This window comes from Camarhynchus parvulus, chromosome 2 (genome assembly GCF_901933205.1).
Source record: "Camarhynchus parvulus chromosome 2, STF_HiC, whole genome shotgun sequence".
In the NCBI taxonomy this organism is placed as follows: domain Eukaryota; kingdom Metazoa; phylum Chordata; class Aves; order Passeriformes; family Thraupidae; genus Camarhynchus; species Camarhynchus parvulus.
The window spans coordinates 105,071,580-105,086,051 of NC_044572.1; the positions used below are offsets into that span (position 1 = coordinate 105,071,580).

Genomic DNA, 14,472 nt, shown 5'->3' on the forward strand with positions numbered 1-14,472 from the left:
CTATACAAAAAGATTGCACATTAAAAGCTCTAACATTTGATAGCAAGTATGATAAATTTGCAGATGGAGATTTGTATTAAACAAAGGTTAGGATCAGAATGTACAGACCACTCTTCCTTTTAAAGAGTACATTTAAATACAGCAAATGGAATCTGTGTATTTAGAATTACAGTACTAGAGCTGGAATATTTCTACATGCATTTTTTCATTTGGCTGAAAAACAAAACAATCATGTTTTGAAGGATTTGTTTGCTTTCTCAGTGTCAGATTTTCTTCGTAGATATGGCTACACAGAGAAATGGATCTTTCTTTTTGACTACATGCTAGAGTGTTACACTCCATACTTACCTTTTCAGCATAAAACACTTGGTACAGGAGAGCTGCCAGAGTTACTACTATTCTTCACCTGATGTTCTTTTTTCGGCAGGCCCAGCTTCTGTGACAAGTCAGGCTCCTGTTCCATGTAAACTCTGTATCCTTTAAATCCTCTCAAAAAGAACCTCATTCTCTGTATCAAGCAGGGAAGAAGGTAGCATTTGTTACCTTGGCTCCTTAACAGAGCAGTTTTAGTTGATTATGCACATGTACCTCAAGACAAAATGTGCTTCATAATAGCCTCATAATGCTTTCAGAGAATTGTAAATACCAAAGTCTAGTATAATACCATATTTCCTGATTATCTGAGACGTGTATGAAATTATTGAATAGGTACACCATAAAATTGAAGATATCATTGCAAGAACATGGTTCAAAACCTCAGAAGTAGAAGTGACAGTAAATGAAAGTATGTTAATGGGATCTGCTTCTCTATAGTAATGTAAATTCATGAGAAACAGTTTAGCATCAATGTTAATATAGGTGTTAAAACCTTAACATTTAGATTCTTCTTCTTGGATTGTCTTTCAACCTGATATTATCATCAGTGCAAGTGAAGGTAAGTGGTGAGCTCTTGGACTCTACAATATTCAATATCAGGATGGCTAGTTTACACTTGCAGTGCACAAAGCAGCTTAAAACTGAAGGGACTTACTAGGTAGTGAGTTGATTGCTCTTGCTAGTGTTAACTAGAGGATTAGCTATCTCTACTATAACTTTTCAAGGGTAATGCTGCTTTAAAATATGGGCTTAGAAAGGCAAATAAACAATCTCAATGTGTTTTTATTTAAGGGTGGAAAAGTTGTTTGTCTAGGCTATACTGTACAAGACAATTCACTTTGTTTACTCCTTCAAATCAAGGTTACCTCTGGAGTCTTCAAGTGAAACTTGAACCTGTAGTTAACCTCTTGCTAGATAAAGGAAAACTAATGGATTTCCTTCTCCAAAGAAAAGAATGCAAAATGGTTATCCTGTCTGTATGCTCTCAAAGTAAGTTCAAGTGTGTTTTCTGTATCTTGAAAGTACAATACAGCTTACTCATAAATACTTACCCAAGTTAGCTTAGCTGTTCTTAGATATGAGATCACCTCTGAAGCTGCCTTGGTCCTTGGGATGTCATTTGCCTCAACGACCCTCAGTCACTATTCTGAAGGAATGTAACAGCATAAAAAAATTTAACTTCCCCTCCACTTAAATTCAAATACACCTGACATGATTGAAAGTATTTCTTAAAAGTTAAAAATTAGATAGAGAATAGAGATCACCTTTTGAAAAAGGCAACTTTCAGGTGCCTGGTTATTTTTCCTCATAGCTGTTTCTTTCTATCTTTTCAGTGCTTAGTGAACCAGAGAGAGGATCACTGTCTGTGATTGCAACTGTTTTTGACAAACTGAATAATGAATATAAGAAGTACTTGGAAGCTGAGCAAAGCTATACAATGGTAAACCATGTTAGCTATAGCAGCTTACAGAGACAGGACAATACTCTTTGCTTTTCAAGTGCCATCAAGGTGAAGGCATGCTCCTTTCTACTTAGGAAATTTGGGCTTACCTCCACAGGTCCCGACTGCCTCAGTCTCACAAGTAAAAGTCTGCTGTGGAAAATGCACTAAGACCCCACTTGACACATGTGTGCAGGTGGTGCATAGCTCATCTCCAGAGTGATGAATTAAAATACCCCAGTGCTTGAAAGCAGAGAGAAGGTAGAAGCTGAAAAAGCAACTCTGAATCAATAACTACTACCTTGGTTTCCAAAGCCCTGATTTCACTGCACACTGTATCATGGCATAACAGGCAGTCCTGATACATCTCAGTTACTTCTGTTAAAATACCAAATGCAAGCACTAACTCAGAGTACAGTCACATACTCAAAACTCCTCTAAGCCTGAGGGCCTGTGTGAGTATAGTTTGATTCATCTCCTTTGAGGTATACAAGAGCAGCTGTATTTATATAACTTCAAAAAGCAGTTTTAAATTTAATATGAAATCCGCACTGTACAAGATGCATCTGATATGACATGATCACAAATATTAATTTCCTTGTTAACACAACAAGTTTATAGTTGTGTTTCAAACAGAAAAGTCTGTACAACTGAGACTAACTCAGAACTGTACTACATTACAGTTTTCTTTTTAAAAGACCTTTTTTTCTTCCTAGGTGGTAGAAACAGGCCTGAGTAGAAGTAATCCACTCCTGAAACGTCCTGTCCGCACTCAAGCAGTTATTGACCAGTCTGATATGTACACGCATGTTTTATCTGTTTTTACAGAGAAGAAGGTAAGTTAATTTTAAGGGCTAATGAAATAAATTTAAGGGCTAATTTGGCAGCAGTCTCAGATCAGCCAACCTAAGTTGATGGCTTGAAATTGGCTGCAGGAAGCTTTGTCAGGATTAGGGTATTTTGATGCCTATTCTTATGGGGTTATTAACAGAGAAGCCATGCAAATTCCACCTAACACTTGCTTCTTTGTCCAGGAAGCACCTCACAAGTTCACTATAGCTGTCTTGATGGAATACATTCGCTCTCTCAACCAGTTCCAGATTGCAGTTCAGGTAAATCACTTATGTGCTAAGTACATTGCCCCATTCCATGAAATTACATGCAGTTTTAGCCCAGTCTTGGTTACATGTGTAAGTTCTATACAATATTGACTTGTAGACTGTAAAAACACATACAGAAACATGCCTTTGATTGTCTTCTTCCTGCATTCACAGCACTACTTGTATGAGCTGGTCATCAAAACCCTTGTTCAACACAACTTGTTCTACATGCTCCATCAGTTTCTGCAGTACCATGTGCTCAGTGACTCAAAACCCTTGGTATGTAAGACAAGTAGCTCCAATAAGCTAGTGAGGGAGGTGGGAAGTCTTCAAAATTTTAAGGTTATTTCTACTTTTGCCCTAGGCTTGTCTCTTACTATCCCTGGAAAGCATTTACCCTCCTGCACATCAGCTCTCACTGGACATGTTAAAAGTAAGCATTTCTGACTCTAATAACTCCATGTCACATGTGGGTTAAACTGGTCAAACAGCTTTCCTGACCAGGCTTGAAGTCATTAACTAGCATCAATCATTTGCATGCATTAGAAGCATTGTCTTACAGCTGTGATTGACTTCACAGAGACTTTCCACAGCAAATGATGAAATAGTGGAAGTTCTGTTGTCCAAACACCAAGTTTTGGCTGCCTTGAGATTCATCAGGGGTATTGGAGGACACGACAGCGTTTCAGCCCGCAAATTCCTCGATGCAGCAAAACAAGCAGAGGATGAGATGCTTTTCTACACCATATTCCGATTCTTTGAACAAAGAAACCAGCGGTTACGAGGAAACCCCAGCTTCACACCAGGTAAGCAAGAAGCAGTTTGACCAAGATATTCAGGTGTGCAATCCAGTTGAGCCTGTATGAGATGATAAAAGTCTGGGCATAGTTTAGCCTATATTTTATACTCACCTTTAAGCACAGTTCCAAATTAACTTGCCATACTCCTTTGTCTACTGCACTCAGGAGTAAAGAGGCTGAACTAAGCATAAACTTGCAGATGAACCTGTTTGACTTGCATTTGCTCTCACTGCTTGGTTAGCAGAGCCATTATCTCCAATTAGGGCTTTCTTCTGAAGTTAGCAACCGGGTTGGGAAACCTTTGAGTTCAATTGTCTATTTCCACTAATTACAAAAATTCAAGGCCTGTTTTATGCTAGTTTTTTCTTTAAAAGCCAAGCCAAACTGCTTGCACCAGCAACATGTTTGTAACCACCAGACCTTCTGTAGGTGCAGAATCCCACCCCACACTCTTGCATCTTGACAGTAAAGGGCTCTCATGGTGGTTAATCTGCTGGTTAGATCCATGAACTAGATCAAACATCTGCTTCACCTCAAGAATACCAGTCACAGGACTGGAAATACCTTGGTATTCCAATACTTTCTGTTTGTTCAACTCTGGTACTCAAACATATTAAATATAAGAATTAGTACTGATAAATGAAAGTAAGTGCAAGTACACAATCTTGGTTCTTGGTTTGTGAGTTGTAAAGTGAACATGGAACTTTTATTTTGTCTCTTGTAGGTGAGCACTGTGAAGAACACGTCACCTTCTTCAAACAAGTTTTCGGAGAACATGCTCTCATGAAACCCACAACATTCTGAAAGACTCTTCAACTGAAATGTATAAACTTAATTTATTGCATTTAAGTAGATTTTTGAACTACAAAATGGCTATTTTATAATAAAGTATATACAAGACATTTTGGCAAATAGTACTAAAAATATTACAACTTGTGATGGCTTCCCCCTAAAAATAGAGACAAAAATTGCATTGACCTGCATTTAAAATTAGTGTCAGTGGTTTAGCAGTCCATTCTCATACACATCACCTTAATTTCATTGACAAAATGCTATTCAACTCTCACTACAGCTGGTTTAGGTTTCTGAAGGAAAAAGATGCAACCTCTTGAAAACAGAAGTGTTTTAGTAATCTTATTAATGCATCTAGTTTTATAATACTGTTACTTGAGCCACACTTAGCATTTCCTGAGTTTAAAGCTATGTCCAAAGCTGCAGCTGGTATCTTCTAGTTGAATCTGTGCAGGAGTCAAGTCTGTGGTGGTTACAGTGTGATAGTCATAGAACATTGCTGCGCTTCAGTTCTTAGGAGTTGGGCCTAAGCCACAGTTCAGGCAGTCCACTGAACACTGTTAAAAACTAGAAGTAGAGGAGTCTCTCCCGTTCTGTACCTCTGGTCCTCTCTTGTGCAGCACGAGTTTTAGCTTTATTGACTGATGGGCCTGAGTGAGAGAACACAGTTATCAAAGGCTCCACGTTTCCGCAGATCAGTCATCAGGAAGCATGCATGATCTTACTGTCTAGGACCAGCTGAACCATCAGAAATATGCTTCAGCTCAGCTGTTAATAGCTGTCAGCCTCAACAAAGGCAGTGGGAGATGAATCCCCATCAGTCTTAAGCCCATTAAAGGTAGACTTAAACTGAGCCTTATTTAAGGGCTACACTATACACATGCATTATCAAATTCAAGAGGACAGTGCTTGGACCATCCTCACTGAAAGGCAAGTGTTTCTGCAACTGCAGGAACAGTGACCCACAGGAGGTTTGCTGCTTCCACCCACCATCCTGTCCCCACGTTGAAAAATGCTAGTCATGCCGCTCTGTGCAACAGCAGGCATCTTCACAAAGCACAGCAAAGTGCAACCACATGGGCCAGGTAGTGCTCGCTTCAGTTCAGCAAGCCCACAAGTGAGCCTGCAGTGCCACCAGTCAGCCTCTGTTTTCCAAAGGACAGGCCACTTGGATGAGAGAGGCACATTCAAGTGCTGCTTTTCATCTGTGCAAACCTTTCCATGTCATGGAAAGTCCACAGACAGCTATTTTTGTTTGAAGTGTGGTATAGAGCAGACTGTCACATCTTACCTATGTAACTAAGCAGAACTGGAAGAAATATTAGTCCATGTGTTGCTCCCAGCACAACCATAGCTAGATACATCCTGAAGTAGAATATCTTGAAGATTTGAGATTTGGAAAAAGCCAATACTACAATTCCTCCAAATTTGGTCAGCGTGATACCACTGAACACCTGGCAATAAAAAAGTGGTAAGTAGGAGTTTAGATAATCCATTTCCTTCAATTATTTAGCATTTTGTAACATTTCTGCATAATCTAAGGCTCCTATATGTAGTGTACTTCCTGCCCTGCCAGTCTAGAACCAAATCAAGATGCACTCAGGAGACAAGTTCATCCTTTTGGTCCCACAGGACAGGCTCAGTATGATTAAAAATCCACTCTGATCTGTGCAGCCACCTAATTAATTTTTGCTTCAGGCAGATACAAGTAAAACCATTACTTAATTTAACTCACATTTCAGTTAAGTTCTGTACCTGGGTGTGGTACACACATCACAAGAACTGTCCATTCCAACTCCATACAGATCACTTAGTCTAAGACAAGTGACATGACAGTACTACCTAAACACCAAGTCCTGCTTGTTCTCTACAAGCTCCAACTACATCCCATATTCACAACGACCTTTCCTAGTCACCTCTGACTATCTGGAAGAGAAACACTTGAATTTTAATGGGACAATTTGAGGTTTATCCAAACTACTAGTTCAGCTAAAGCATTTAGCTCTCTTCTACTATTAGGCAGTAGTAACATCAGATTAAAAATGAGTCTTCATCACCCCTATTACTAGTAGAAGCCTGTGTTGACCTTAAGAGCTTTAAGCATTCCAAAAAGAAAAAGCAAGGCCATCTCTGTGACTTAAGACTGTCACCCATAATATTTCTTAAAACAGTAAGGCTGTTACTTGGCTACTTGTTTTCCCCTCCCCAGCCAACAGATACTCACTGAGCTGCCCATGTGAGACAGAGCTTCTTCTGCACGCTCCACTCTACTGCCCTTGGTACTGATGGTGAATGCTCTTGTCACATGACTGCAGAATTCCACAGCAATTCCACAGCTCTGGAGAGTGAAAGGAAACATGCGAAAACTTCAGTTAGATCAGCACTTTGATAGCAAGGTCTCTACTCAGAATTCTGTATGGGTTAGAAAGATTACTAGCAGCATTCATCAGTCCCCAGAGTTAAATTACCATGGGAAGTTACAAACTTAGTGTTGCTTCCCAGAGGCTGTTTGTTGCAGGTGTTTACCACACAGTGTTTTACCACCAGTCATTACTAACAGGCAATCAGGAAGTGGAACATGAGGTTGTTTCAGAGGTCAGGATTCCTGAGGTTGAAGCAAACTGGCTTTGATGCAGTGCACATAGTGAACATTGAACATCAGAATCAGTTTACAACTATTAGCTGCAATAACATTGCTTTAGAATAACACTGAATATACATCTTGATTTGATACCATGACAATTCAGCTGATCAGTCATTTGCAACACCAACTGAACACTTGGCTAATCTTAGCCTTATCTAGTAGAGAGACTTGCTTGAACATACATCTAATTGTAACAGGGGCCAACAGTTTACACTAGCCCTCAGACCTGCCATAAATCTCTAGAGAAGACAGTAAGGCCAGAGCAACCAGTAGCTGCTTGCTGGAGCCAGTTCTGGAGTGCTTTACCAAGGCTTTCTGCCCAGATGATTCCATCCACTTATGTGGGAACAATACTGGTGCTAGCACATCCCAGATCTACTTTGTAGAACATAAATACAGCAGACAAACCCCTCAGCATGAGCCACCTGTGTTGATGTGGAGCAGTGCCTAGACAGCAGCAATGCAGCTGTTGCTGCAAAACAAGAGTGACCTCCACCAGATGCAGTACAGCTTCAGTTCAACTGCTGTATCTTATTAGTACTAGGACTAGTCATCAGAATAAACTTGTTTTCTCTTCTTCTAGATGTGTTAAGATAGTTCCACTACTGTTCAAAGGGCTGTCAAAGTTTAGTAGCAGAATACTGCTCAGTATCACAAGTATATGTGTAGTACACAGAACTGTTCAAAACTTGGAAACAGAAGCAAAGAGAGGTCTTGTTGACTTACCATGACAAGATTTACTAATGAAACTGCATTCAAGCTGATGCCCCAGAGCCACATCACTCCAAACATGTTGACAATTATCATAGCAATAGTTATTGAAACCACAACAGCAGCCCATACTTCAAAACCAAGAAGCACAGTTGTCACCAGAAATATTGATCCCAAAGAGATGCAGAGGTTAAAGATAGCATCGTGCACAATTGTCAAGTATTGTTCATAGAAGACATAAAACACACTGTAGAAAAAAGAGAGGTTGTCATTAGCCATCTTCCCTTTGATACGCTAATATTAGATCAGCATCTGTGCTAAGGATAAAGTAGTTCCCCCACCCCTCCAGAGAAGTCATCAACAGAAACTGGCTTCCTTGTATCAGCAGAATGTCATGTAACAGCCAGCATTCTGTAGCAGTTAACTCCTCACTAACACTTCAAATAAAGATCATGGTCTTGAAGTCAGTGTAATTCCCATATTTCAACATAAGCAGCTACAGTAGATACCAGAAGGCAGGTGCTCAGATCCATTGTGATATCTACAGGAGCTACTGCAGATGGACCATAACTGCAGGTAGGATTCTTTGATGCAGACATCAGTATTTCAGATGCACAGATATCAACTCCAACTCAATTTCAGTGTGGTACTCCTATACTTGACATTTCTATTGCATTTGCTTTAGATTTCAATAACTTATCTGAAGTCAATACATTCACATCACAGCTTGCCATTACCCATGTCAACATATCTGCTTATGTTTGAACTATTAAATCCTACTATGAAAGCTGGGAAATGCTCCAAAATGAGTCATATCTACCTTTGTAGTGAAGGATTTAAATTAATTATCAATGACAGTAGAAAGAGGCCAGTACTATGGACACAAATTATATCTTCCTAGTTTTACTAGAAATCCCCAAGTCTCTGCATTACCTTCTGTTAGACAAAACTCAGGTTTTTAATATGCTATTAGCCAGCACCTTTTCTGTGTTGCTCAAGTATTTGTCACCAAGGCAAGACAGATCTAACCATACCTGTAAGGAAACACCCGGTAGTTCTTCTCTTTGATGCCCATGGTTTCAGTAATATTGTCTGCTATAATCCGAGCTTTCCTCATAGCATCAATAAAATCAGATGAAGTTTTCAGTACAGTATGGTAAGTCATAAAATAAGTGGCTCCAACCTCAGTTTTGTTGTTTATAAAATTGACAGCAGAGTTATATGCAGCATGTCCTCTATAAAAACAGGTATCAGATGTCAGCACCATTCACATTTATTAGCTTTTATAACAAATAATCTTATGGAATCAAAGAATGGTTTGAGTTGGAAGGGAGTTGCAATGCCATGAGCAGGAACACCTTCCACTAGACTATGGCTGCTCACATCCCATCCCACCTCACCTTGAACACTTCCAAGGATGGGGCACAGCTTCTCTGGGCAATCTGTTCCAGTGCCTCACCATCCTCAGAGTCAAGAATTTCTTCCTAACATCTAATCTAAACCTACCCTCTTTCATTTTAAAGCCATACCTCCTTGTTTATCACTACACCCCCTTGTAAAAAGTCCCTCTCTAGCTCTCTTGTAGATGCCCTTTAGAGGGCCAACAGTTGGTAGTTGTTTCTAGCAGTTTTTAAAACTATAAAAGCTTCAGAGCACCATACATTTCAAGACTGCACAGGATATTCTAGAACAGACTGACCATAGATATTGTCTCTCTTTGTACAGGGGAAAGCTGCTGTTCCATTTAGTTGATGATGCATTTGGGTTTTTTCAGAAAATAGTACAGAACTGGTGAGATGCCAATGTTTGTACGGCTTTTAGGAGGACATTAGATATCAAACATCCAGACAAAACCCAGAGCAAATGTCTCTGACACACTGGTCTAAGCAGGTTCTATAGAATAAGGCTCTTACCCTTTGCCACATTTAGGATTAGGGTTGTCTGATAGGAACATTGGCAAAAAGGTCATGAAGTCTTCACCCTGTGGTCTCTGCTTGCCTTCTTGAGTCAGTGGTCGACAACGAGTGCAGGATGGATCGCTGACTGAAGAAACACAGGAAGGAGGTCATCTACAGGGACAAGTATTCTTTTTCCTAACACTATGAACTTCTGACTTGCATTACTACAGGATGCAATTCCATAAAAAGCATTTTTACTGATGAACTAACTGATCCATCCTGAAATTCCATACAAGATTTGTAGTCCTTAATTTGATTTATTGCTACTAAGGCAAGGGCTGTCAGAGAACTCTTACTTGTGCATTTATCTCCATTAGACCCAATAAGAACTACACCCAGCTGAAGGACCTGAACAAAAGCAGAGCACCAAGTTTGTGTACTCTAAGAAGATCAACAGTAGGATCAGAATTATTATAGCAAGTTACATTGGCTGTCTAAGCTGTTTTCAGTCTGCAGCATTCCAGTAGAATATTTATGCTCACTCAAACAGCAGTTCAAATAAATTAAGAGGACAACTCAAGAGGTTCCTACTTACAGTAAGAAAAGGTATTCACTTGACTCATGAGAAAATGTTTTGGCTGTGAAACTTATAAACCAAGCTAATTCACTAGCAACAAAATGGATGTCAATACCTGAAGCATTGCAAAACTGGCCAGTGGTATTGTAGACTCTGCAACAGGATGACTGTGGCTTCACCCAGTCAAAGTAGTCATCAATCCAGGACGATGGGGCATAGCCTATCCTCGTGCTAATAAAAATAACACAACATATCCATTATCAGTAATTTTATGTTTAATTCCAAAACATATCACTTGATCTCTCCAGTGCCAATTTAGGCCATGTCAATCCATTCTTGTCAAATCTCAGCTCTTTATATAATCCCATGCTCCAGTACCCCATCCAAGAGCCATAATGCTCAGGTAGCTCAGAACACTGCAGCTAGAAATCAGCAGGAGCTTTTTCACTGCATCCTGTTCTGCTGCCAAGCTCAGCTTTCTATTCGTCTGCCTACTCTGTTCCCCATCCTATTCCACACCCTGTTGTCTCAGTTTTCAAGCTAAGCTCCTCTTCAGTTAGGCTGAAATGAACTACAGTGGAGGAATTGGAAAAAGACTTCCTTGAGTTGTTAGTTGCAGATAGAATTCCTGCTTAGCCTCCCTAGGCTAGCCTAGTTTATTCACCAGGTTTAGAAGCTGAGCATGCAGCCATTTTCCAGATCATCATAACCCTGCTGAGAGGTTTTCACAAGTTATTATTACTACGACTCCAAGATTCCTTGAAGGATCAAGCCCATTTTCCAAACCAAAGTACATCAATGTATCCCATCAATCAGGTGGACACACTGCTCAGCTACATCTCTTCCATGCAACTATGCAGAGACAAGCATGAAAGACTTACTAGCTACCAATTTCTGCAGCATTGAAGACTTGCTGGACAAGCGAATCATTATTACATCCCGTTCCACCACACACCATGTTCTGCCCTTCCAAAGAGGTGTAGTTGTGTCCCTCTTCTAGGACAAAGTAGACAGGGGGACCCGCATGCAGGTACTTGCTGATGTGGCTGAAGTAATCTATTACATAGGAGTCCTTCAAGGGAAAGTTTTGAGTTACTATTACAGAATGTTGAGGTAGCACAACAAGGTACCAAGATTTCAATTCAGCCACAAACTGCTGAACAGTGACACCATCATAAGACTTACATCTGGCATTGAGAGAGACTGATCCAGCCCAATCTCTACATTGTGCATAACTGCTGCACTGAATGACAAGATACCCACAAACACTGCTATCTGCAAAAAAAGCAAATCCATGGACGTGAGAACTGTACAGAAACAACAGGCAATAGGAGTCATTTGTTAAGCTAATAGGAACCATGCAAAGAGGCTCTAGTTTAAATATGCTACCCAGGCTTAATACAACAATGGTAGTACAACAGAGCTATACCCAGGAGTCCCTTTGGAACTGTAAGGAAATTTATTCTTAGAAATCATCAGTGAAGGTTACAAACACCTTCTGTAAATAAGCATGGTAACTTTAAACTGAATCACAGATTAATCAACAATGCTCCGGATTAATGCAGTGTAGAAGCCAATACATGCTGGTTTTTTTACATAGGCTAAAGTAATTTGATTGACTGCAATGCAACTCTTAAATCTGGGCTTTAGACAATCCACAATCAAGCCTCTATTTACTGAAATACTTTTGTAGTTACAAAAGCTTATTTCTATTCTCGTGCTGAGAACAAAAATACTAGAAGCTTCATTTGTTTCACTGTATTGAAGATTTTTCTTCCCTATTTAGGCCTTCAGGCTCACTGCTCTTTTGCTCAAGTTTAGATGACTGCTTACTTGAAATAGATTATACATACTACTATTGGTCTCATCCAGTCCTTAAGCAGATATGGAGAAAACAGATTTTTGAAGAACAGAAATAACATGTTCTCAGAACGCTGGACTCCACTCATTTCTTCACTGCTTTTGATGCAACATAGAATATCCAGTCTATTACTCTGAAAACAGATTAAATGCCAGAGTTAGAGCAGTTCTGCAGATGTTGTCATCCCCGTGACACTGCAGTTACAGGTGCACTTATACTTACCTCTTGACGCTTAATATCCAAGCCCAGGAGACTGACGAAGCAAGTGACTTGAAGGATAAAGTCTATGAGCACAGCCATTCCAGCAAACAGGGAGAACGTGCGAACCGCTGGCATCGTAGACAGTGTCCCTGGAGGAAGTGACCCAGTTTGTTAAGAGCGCTCCCTTCTCCTAGAAATGCAGCAGCATTTGCTAGACAAACATCCAGTTTAAGTGGTAGCCTTATAGCAGGACAAAGAGCCTTTCTTTCCAGAGCAAAGGCAACAGCCCATACAAGCCTGGCTACAGCTGCTGTCTTTGACCTATTTAACAGCACTGAGGCTGTGCAAAGGAGTGACTCGTTCTAAGCCATTTCTCAATTCCAAATTTAGGTGCAGACTGTGTAACAGGGCAGTTAAGGAGTGCTGTCAGGCAACATCTTGCTTCAATATTAAGCCACTCCAATGCAAGTTGATCCAATGACAAATTACTCTGCAGGTAAACAAAGCCATTATGAAAGAAGGCCAAATTATACTTGTAGGGCAACAAGAGATTTACCTCTAGAACATTACAAAGTGAGCCTCAAACATAAATCTGTCATAGGGGCATTTTGGCAAGATGAATAAATGAAATATAGGGGTCCATATTCCGTGGTATTTGATCTATTCCTAAGGACAAATTTAGACTTAGTCACTGCAAGTCAGTAAAAACCTCCAGTCTTTCAGGCTGAAAAGCTTGAAAGATTCAGAATTGGATCTTTCTGACTATGCCAGACTCTTAAAGTACTCCAATGCCTATCCCCAGCAGAAGTTTAACTTGATATTAACAATGAACAACTAAGCTAAACAGCCTCTACAAATTATTATTTTGCTTTTATATTTTAGTATTGCATTTATTCTTGAAACATGCAGTTATGATAAGGCCCTTATCTTCAAATATTAAAGGAGTCTTACCCAGAAAGAATGCCACAGTCTCTGAAATGGATGAGAGAAACATACTGGGTGCCACATCTCCCAAGACTCTGCCAATCTGTTTATCCAGAGTTTCACCCTGAAGGCGTTCATCTCTCTGTTTTAAGGCAATAATTTATTATTATTAGGAATCATGTAATTTATAAAGCTATTTCATATCGCTTCAAAAAACCTAAAACTTTAAAATATCCTAAGCTATCTTTTGTTGTTTCCGCTGCATTAACAAGAGAGATAAAAAACAGCTGAGACTCTCTAAAACAAGAGCAGCCTTGTGAAGGACACATTACTTGTTGTCCTGCTTCAAATTTAAAATACAGTACTAAGATCTGTACTTCAGGTAAAACTACACATGTGACAGAGGCAGTACCAGTTTCAGTGGGCTATTGAACCTGTCAAATTAAAAAGCTTGTTACCCACTGAGACTTAGTGGCAGAAGTTCCTAGTCTTAAGCATATAGTTTAGTTCATGACTACTGCTTACAATATGTTTAAGTTACAAGTGATCAAAATACCACTTGAGTTCTACAACTATTTTGGTATCAAGCAGCAATACAAAAAATACAGACACATAAATTAGGGGTTTTTTTGTGAAGGTAGAAGGCACACAGATTCTTGTCTTTCTTCCACTCTCACAAGATATCTTGTGAGAATCCAGAGCTGCTCACATTGAGCTGAGCACTAGAACACAGAAGACTTCCTTCTTCAAGTTTACAGCCTTCAAAAATGACAGGCACTTTTAGAAGAATCTGTATGCAAGAATAAATACCTGAAGTGTCTGAACCATAATGAAAATGTTGTCCACTCCAATAGCCAGCACCAAGAAAGGAATTACTTCTATCACAATCAGTGTCAGTGGGATTCCAAAGTAGCTGAAAATGCCTATAGAACATGCTACTGAGCTCAGTACAATCAGGATGCCTGCAATGCCCAGAGAGATCTTCGAATCCACCTAAAAAAAGTTGTACTGAACGTCAGCCAAACAAGCATCATCCCACGGAATAGATTACTGCAAAGGCAAAACATTTCTAACATTTAGTCTAGGTAGCAGAAAACATTTCATGGTTTTTTTGAAGATTCAGATATTAAAAAAAAAATTATCAACCC

At 39.7% G+C, this 14,472-nt stretch overlaps 2 protein-coding genes across 2 annotated transcripts in view; one reads left to right on the top strand and one right to left on the bottom strand.

Annotated features, from left to right (window-relative positions):
* Positions 1-4,633, top strand: part of RMC1 (regulator of MON1-CCZ1) — a 16,958-nt gene extending 12,325 nt beyond the window's left edge. The window contains exons 11-20 of the mRNA XM_030970134.1: positions 428-472; positions 881-934; positions 1,237-1,365; positions 1,710-1,816; positions 2,533-2,652; positions 2,851-2,928; positions 3,091-3,195; positions 3,281-3,349; positions 3,497-3,722; positions 4,441-4,633. Of these exons, the coding sequence (XP_030825994.1) occupies positions 428-472; positions 881-934; positions 1,237-1,365; positions 1,710-1,816; positions 2,533-2,652; positions 2,851-2,928; positions 3,091-3,195; positions 3,281-3,349; positions 3,497-3,722; positions 4,441-4,520 (1,013 nt within the window). The 3' untranslated portion in view covers positions 4,521-4,633. The remainder of the gene's footprint in view (positions 1-427; positions 473-880; positions 935-1,236; positions 1,366-1,709; positions 1,817-2,532; positions 2,653-2,850; positions 2,929-3,090; positions 3,196-3,280; positions 3,350-3,496; positions 3,723-4,440) is intronic.
* Positions 4,534-14,472, bottom strand: part of NPC1 (NPC intracellular cholesterol transporter 1) — a 26,326-nt gene continuing 16,387 nt past the window's right edge. Inside the window, exons 13-25 of the mRNA XM_030970126.1 lie at positions 14,135-14,317; positions 13,352-13,466; positions 12,422-12,549; positions 12,192-12,332; positions 11,524-11,613; positions 11,220-11,410; positions 10,454-10,569; positions 9,777-9,906; positions 8,898-9,098; positions 7,879-8,110; positions 6,733-6,846; positions 5,800-5,962; positions 4,534-5,158 (exon numbers count right to left, since the gene is read on the bottom strand). Coding sequence (XP_030825986.1) covers positions 5,076-5,158; positions 5,800-5,962; positions 6,733-6,846; positions 7,879-8,110; positions 8,898-9,098; positions 9,777-9,906; positions 10,454-10,569; positions 11,220-11,410; positions 11,524-11,613; positions 12,192-12,332; positions 12,422-12,549; positions 13,352-13,466; positions 14,135-14,317 — 1,887 coding nt within the window. The 3' untranslated portion in view covers positions 4,534-5,075. The remainder of the gene's footprint in view (positions 5,159-5,799; positions 5,963-6,732; positions 6,847-7,878; positions 8,111-8,897; positions 9,099-9,776; positions 9,907-10,453; positions 10,570-11,219; positions 11,411-11,523; positions 11,614-12,191; positions 12,333-12,421; positions 12,550-13,351; positions 13,467-14,134; positions 14,318-14,472) is intronic.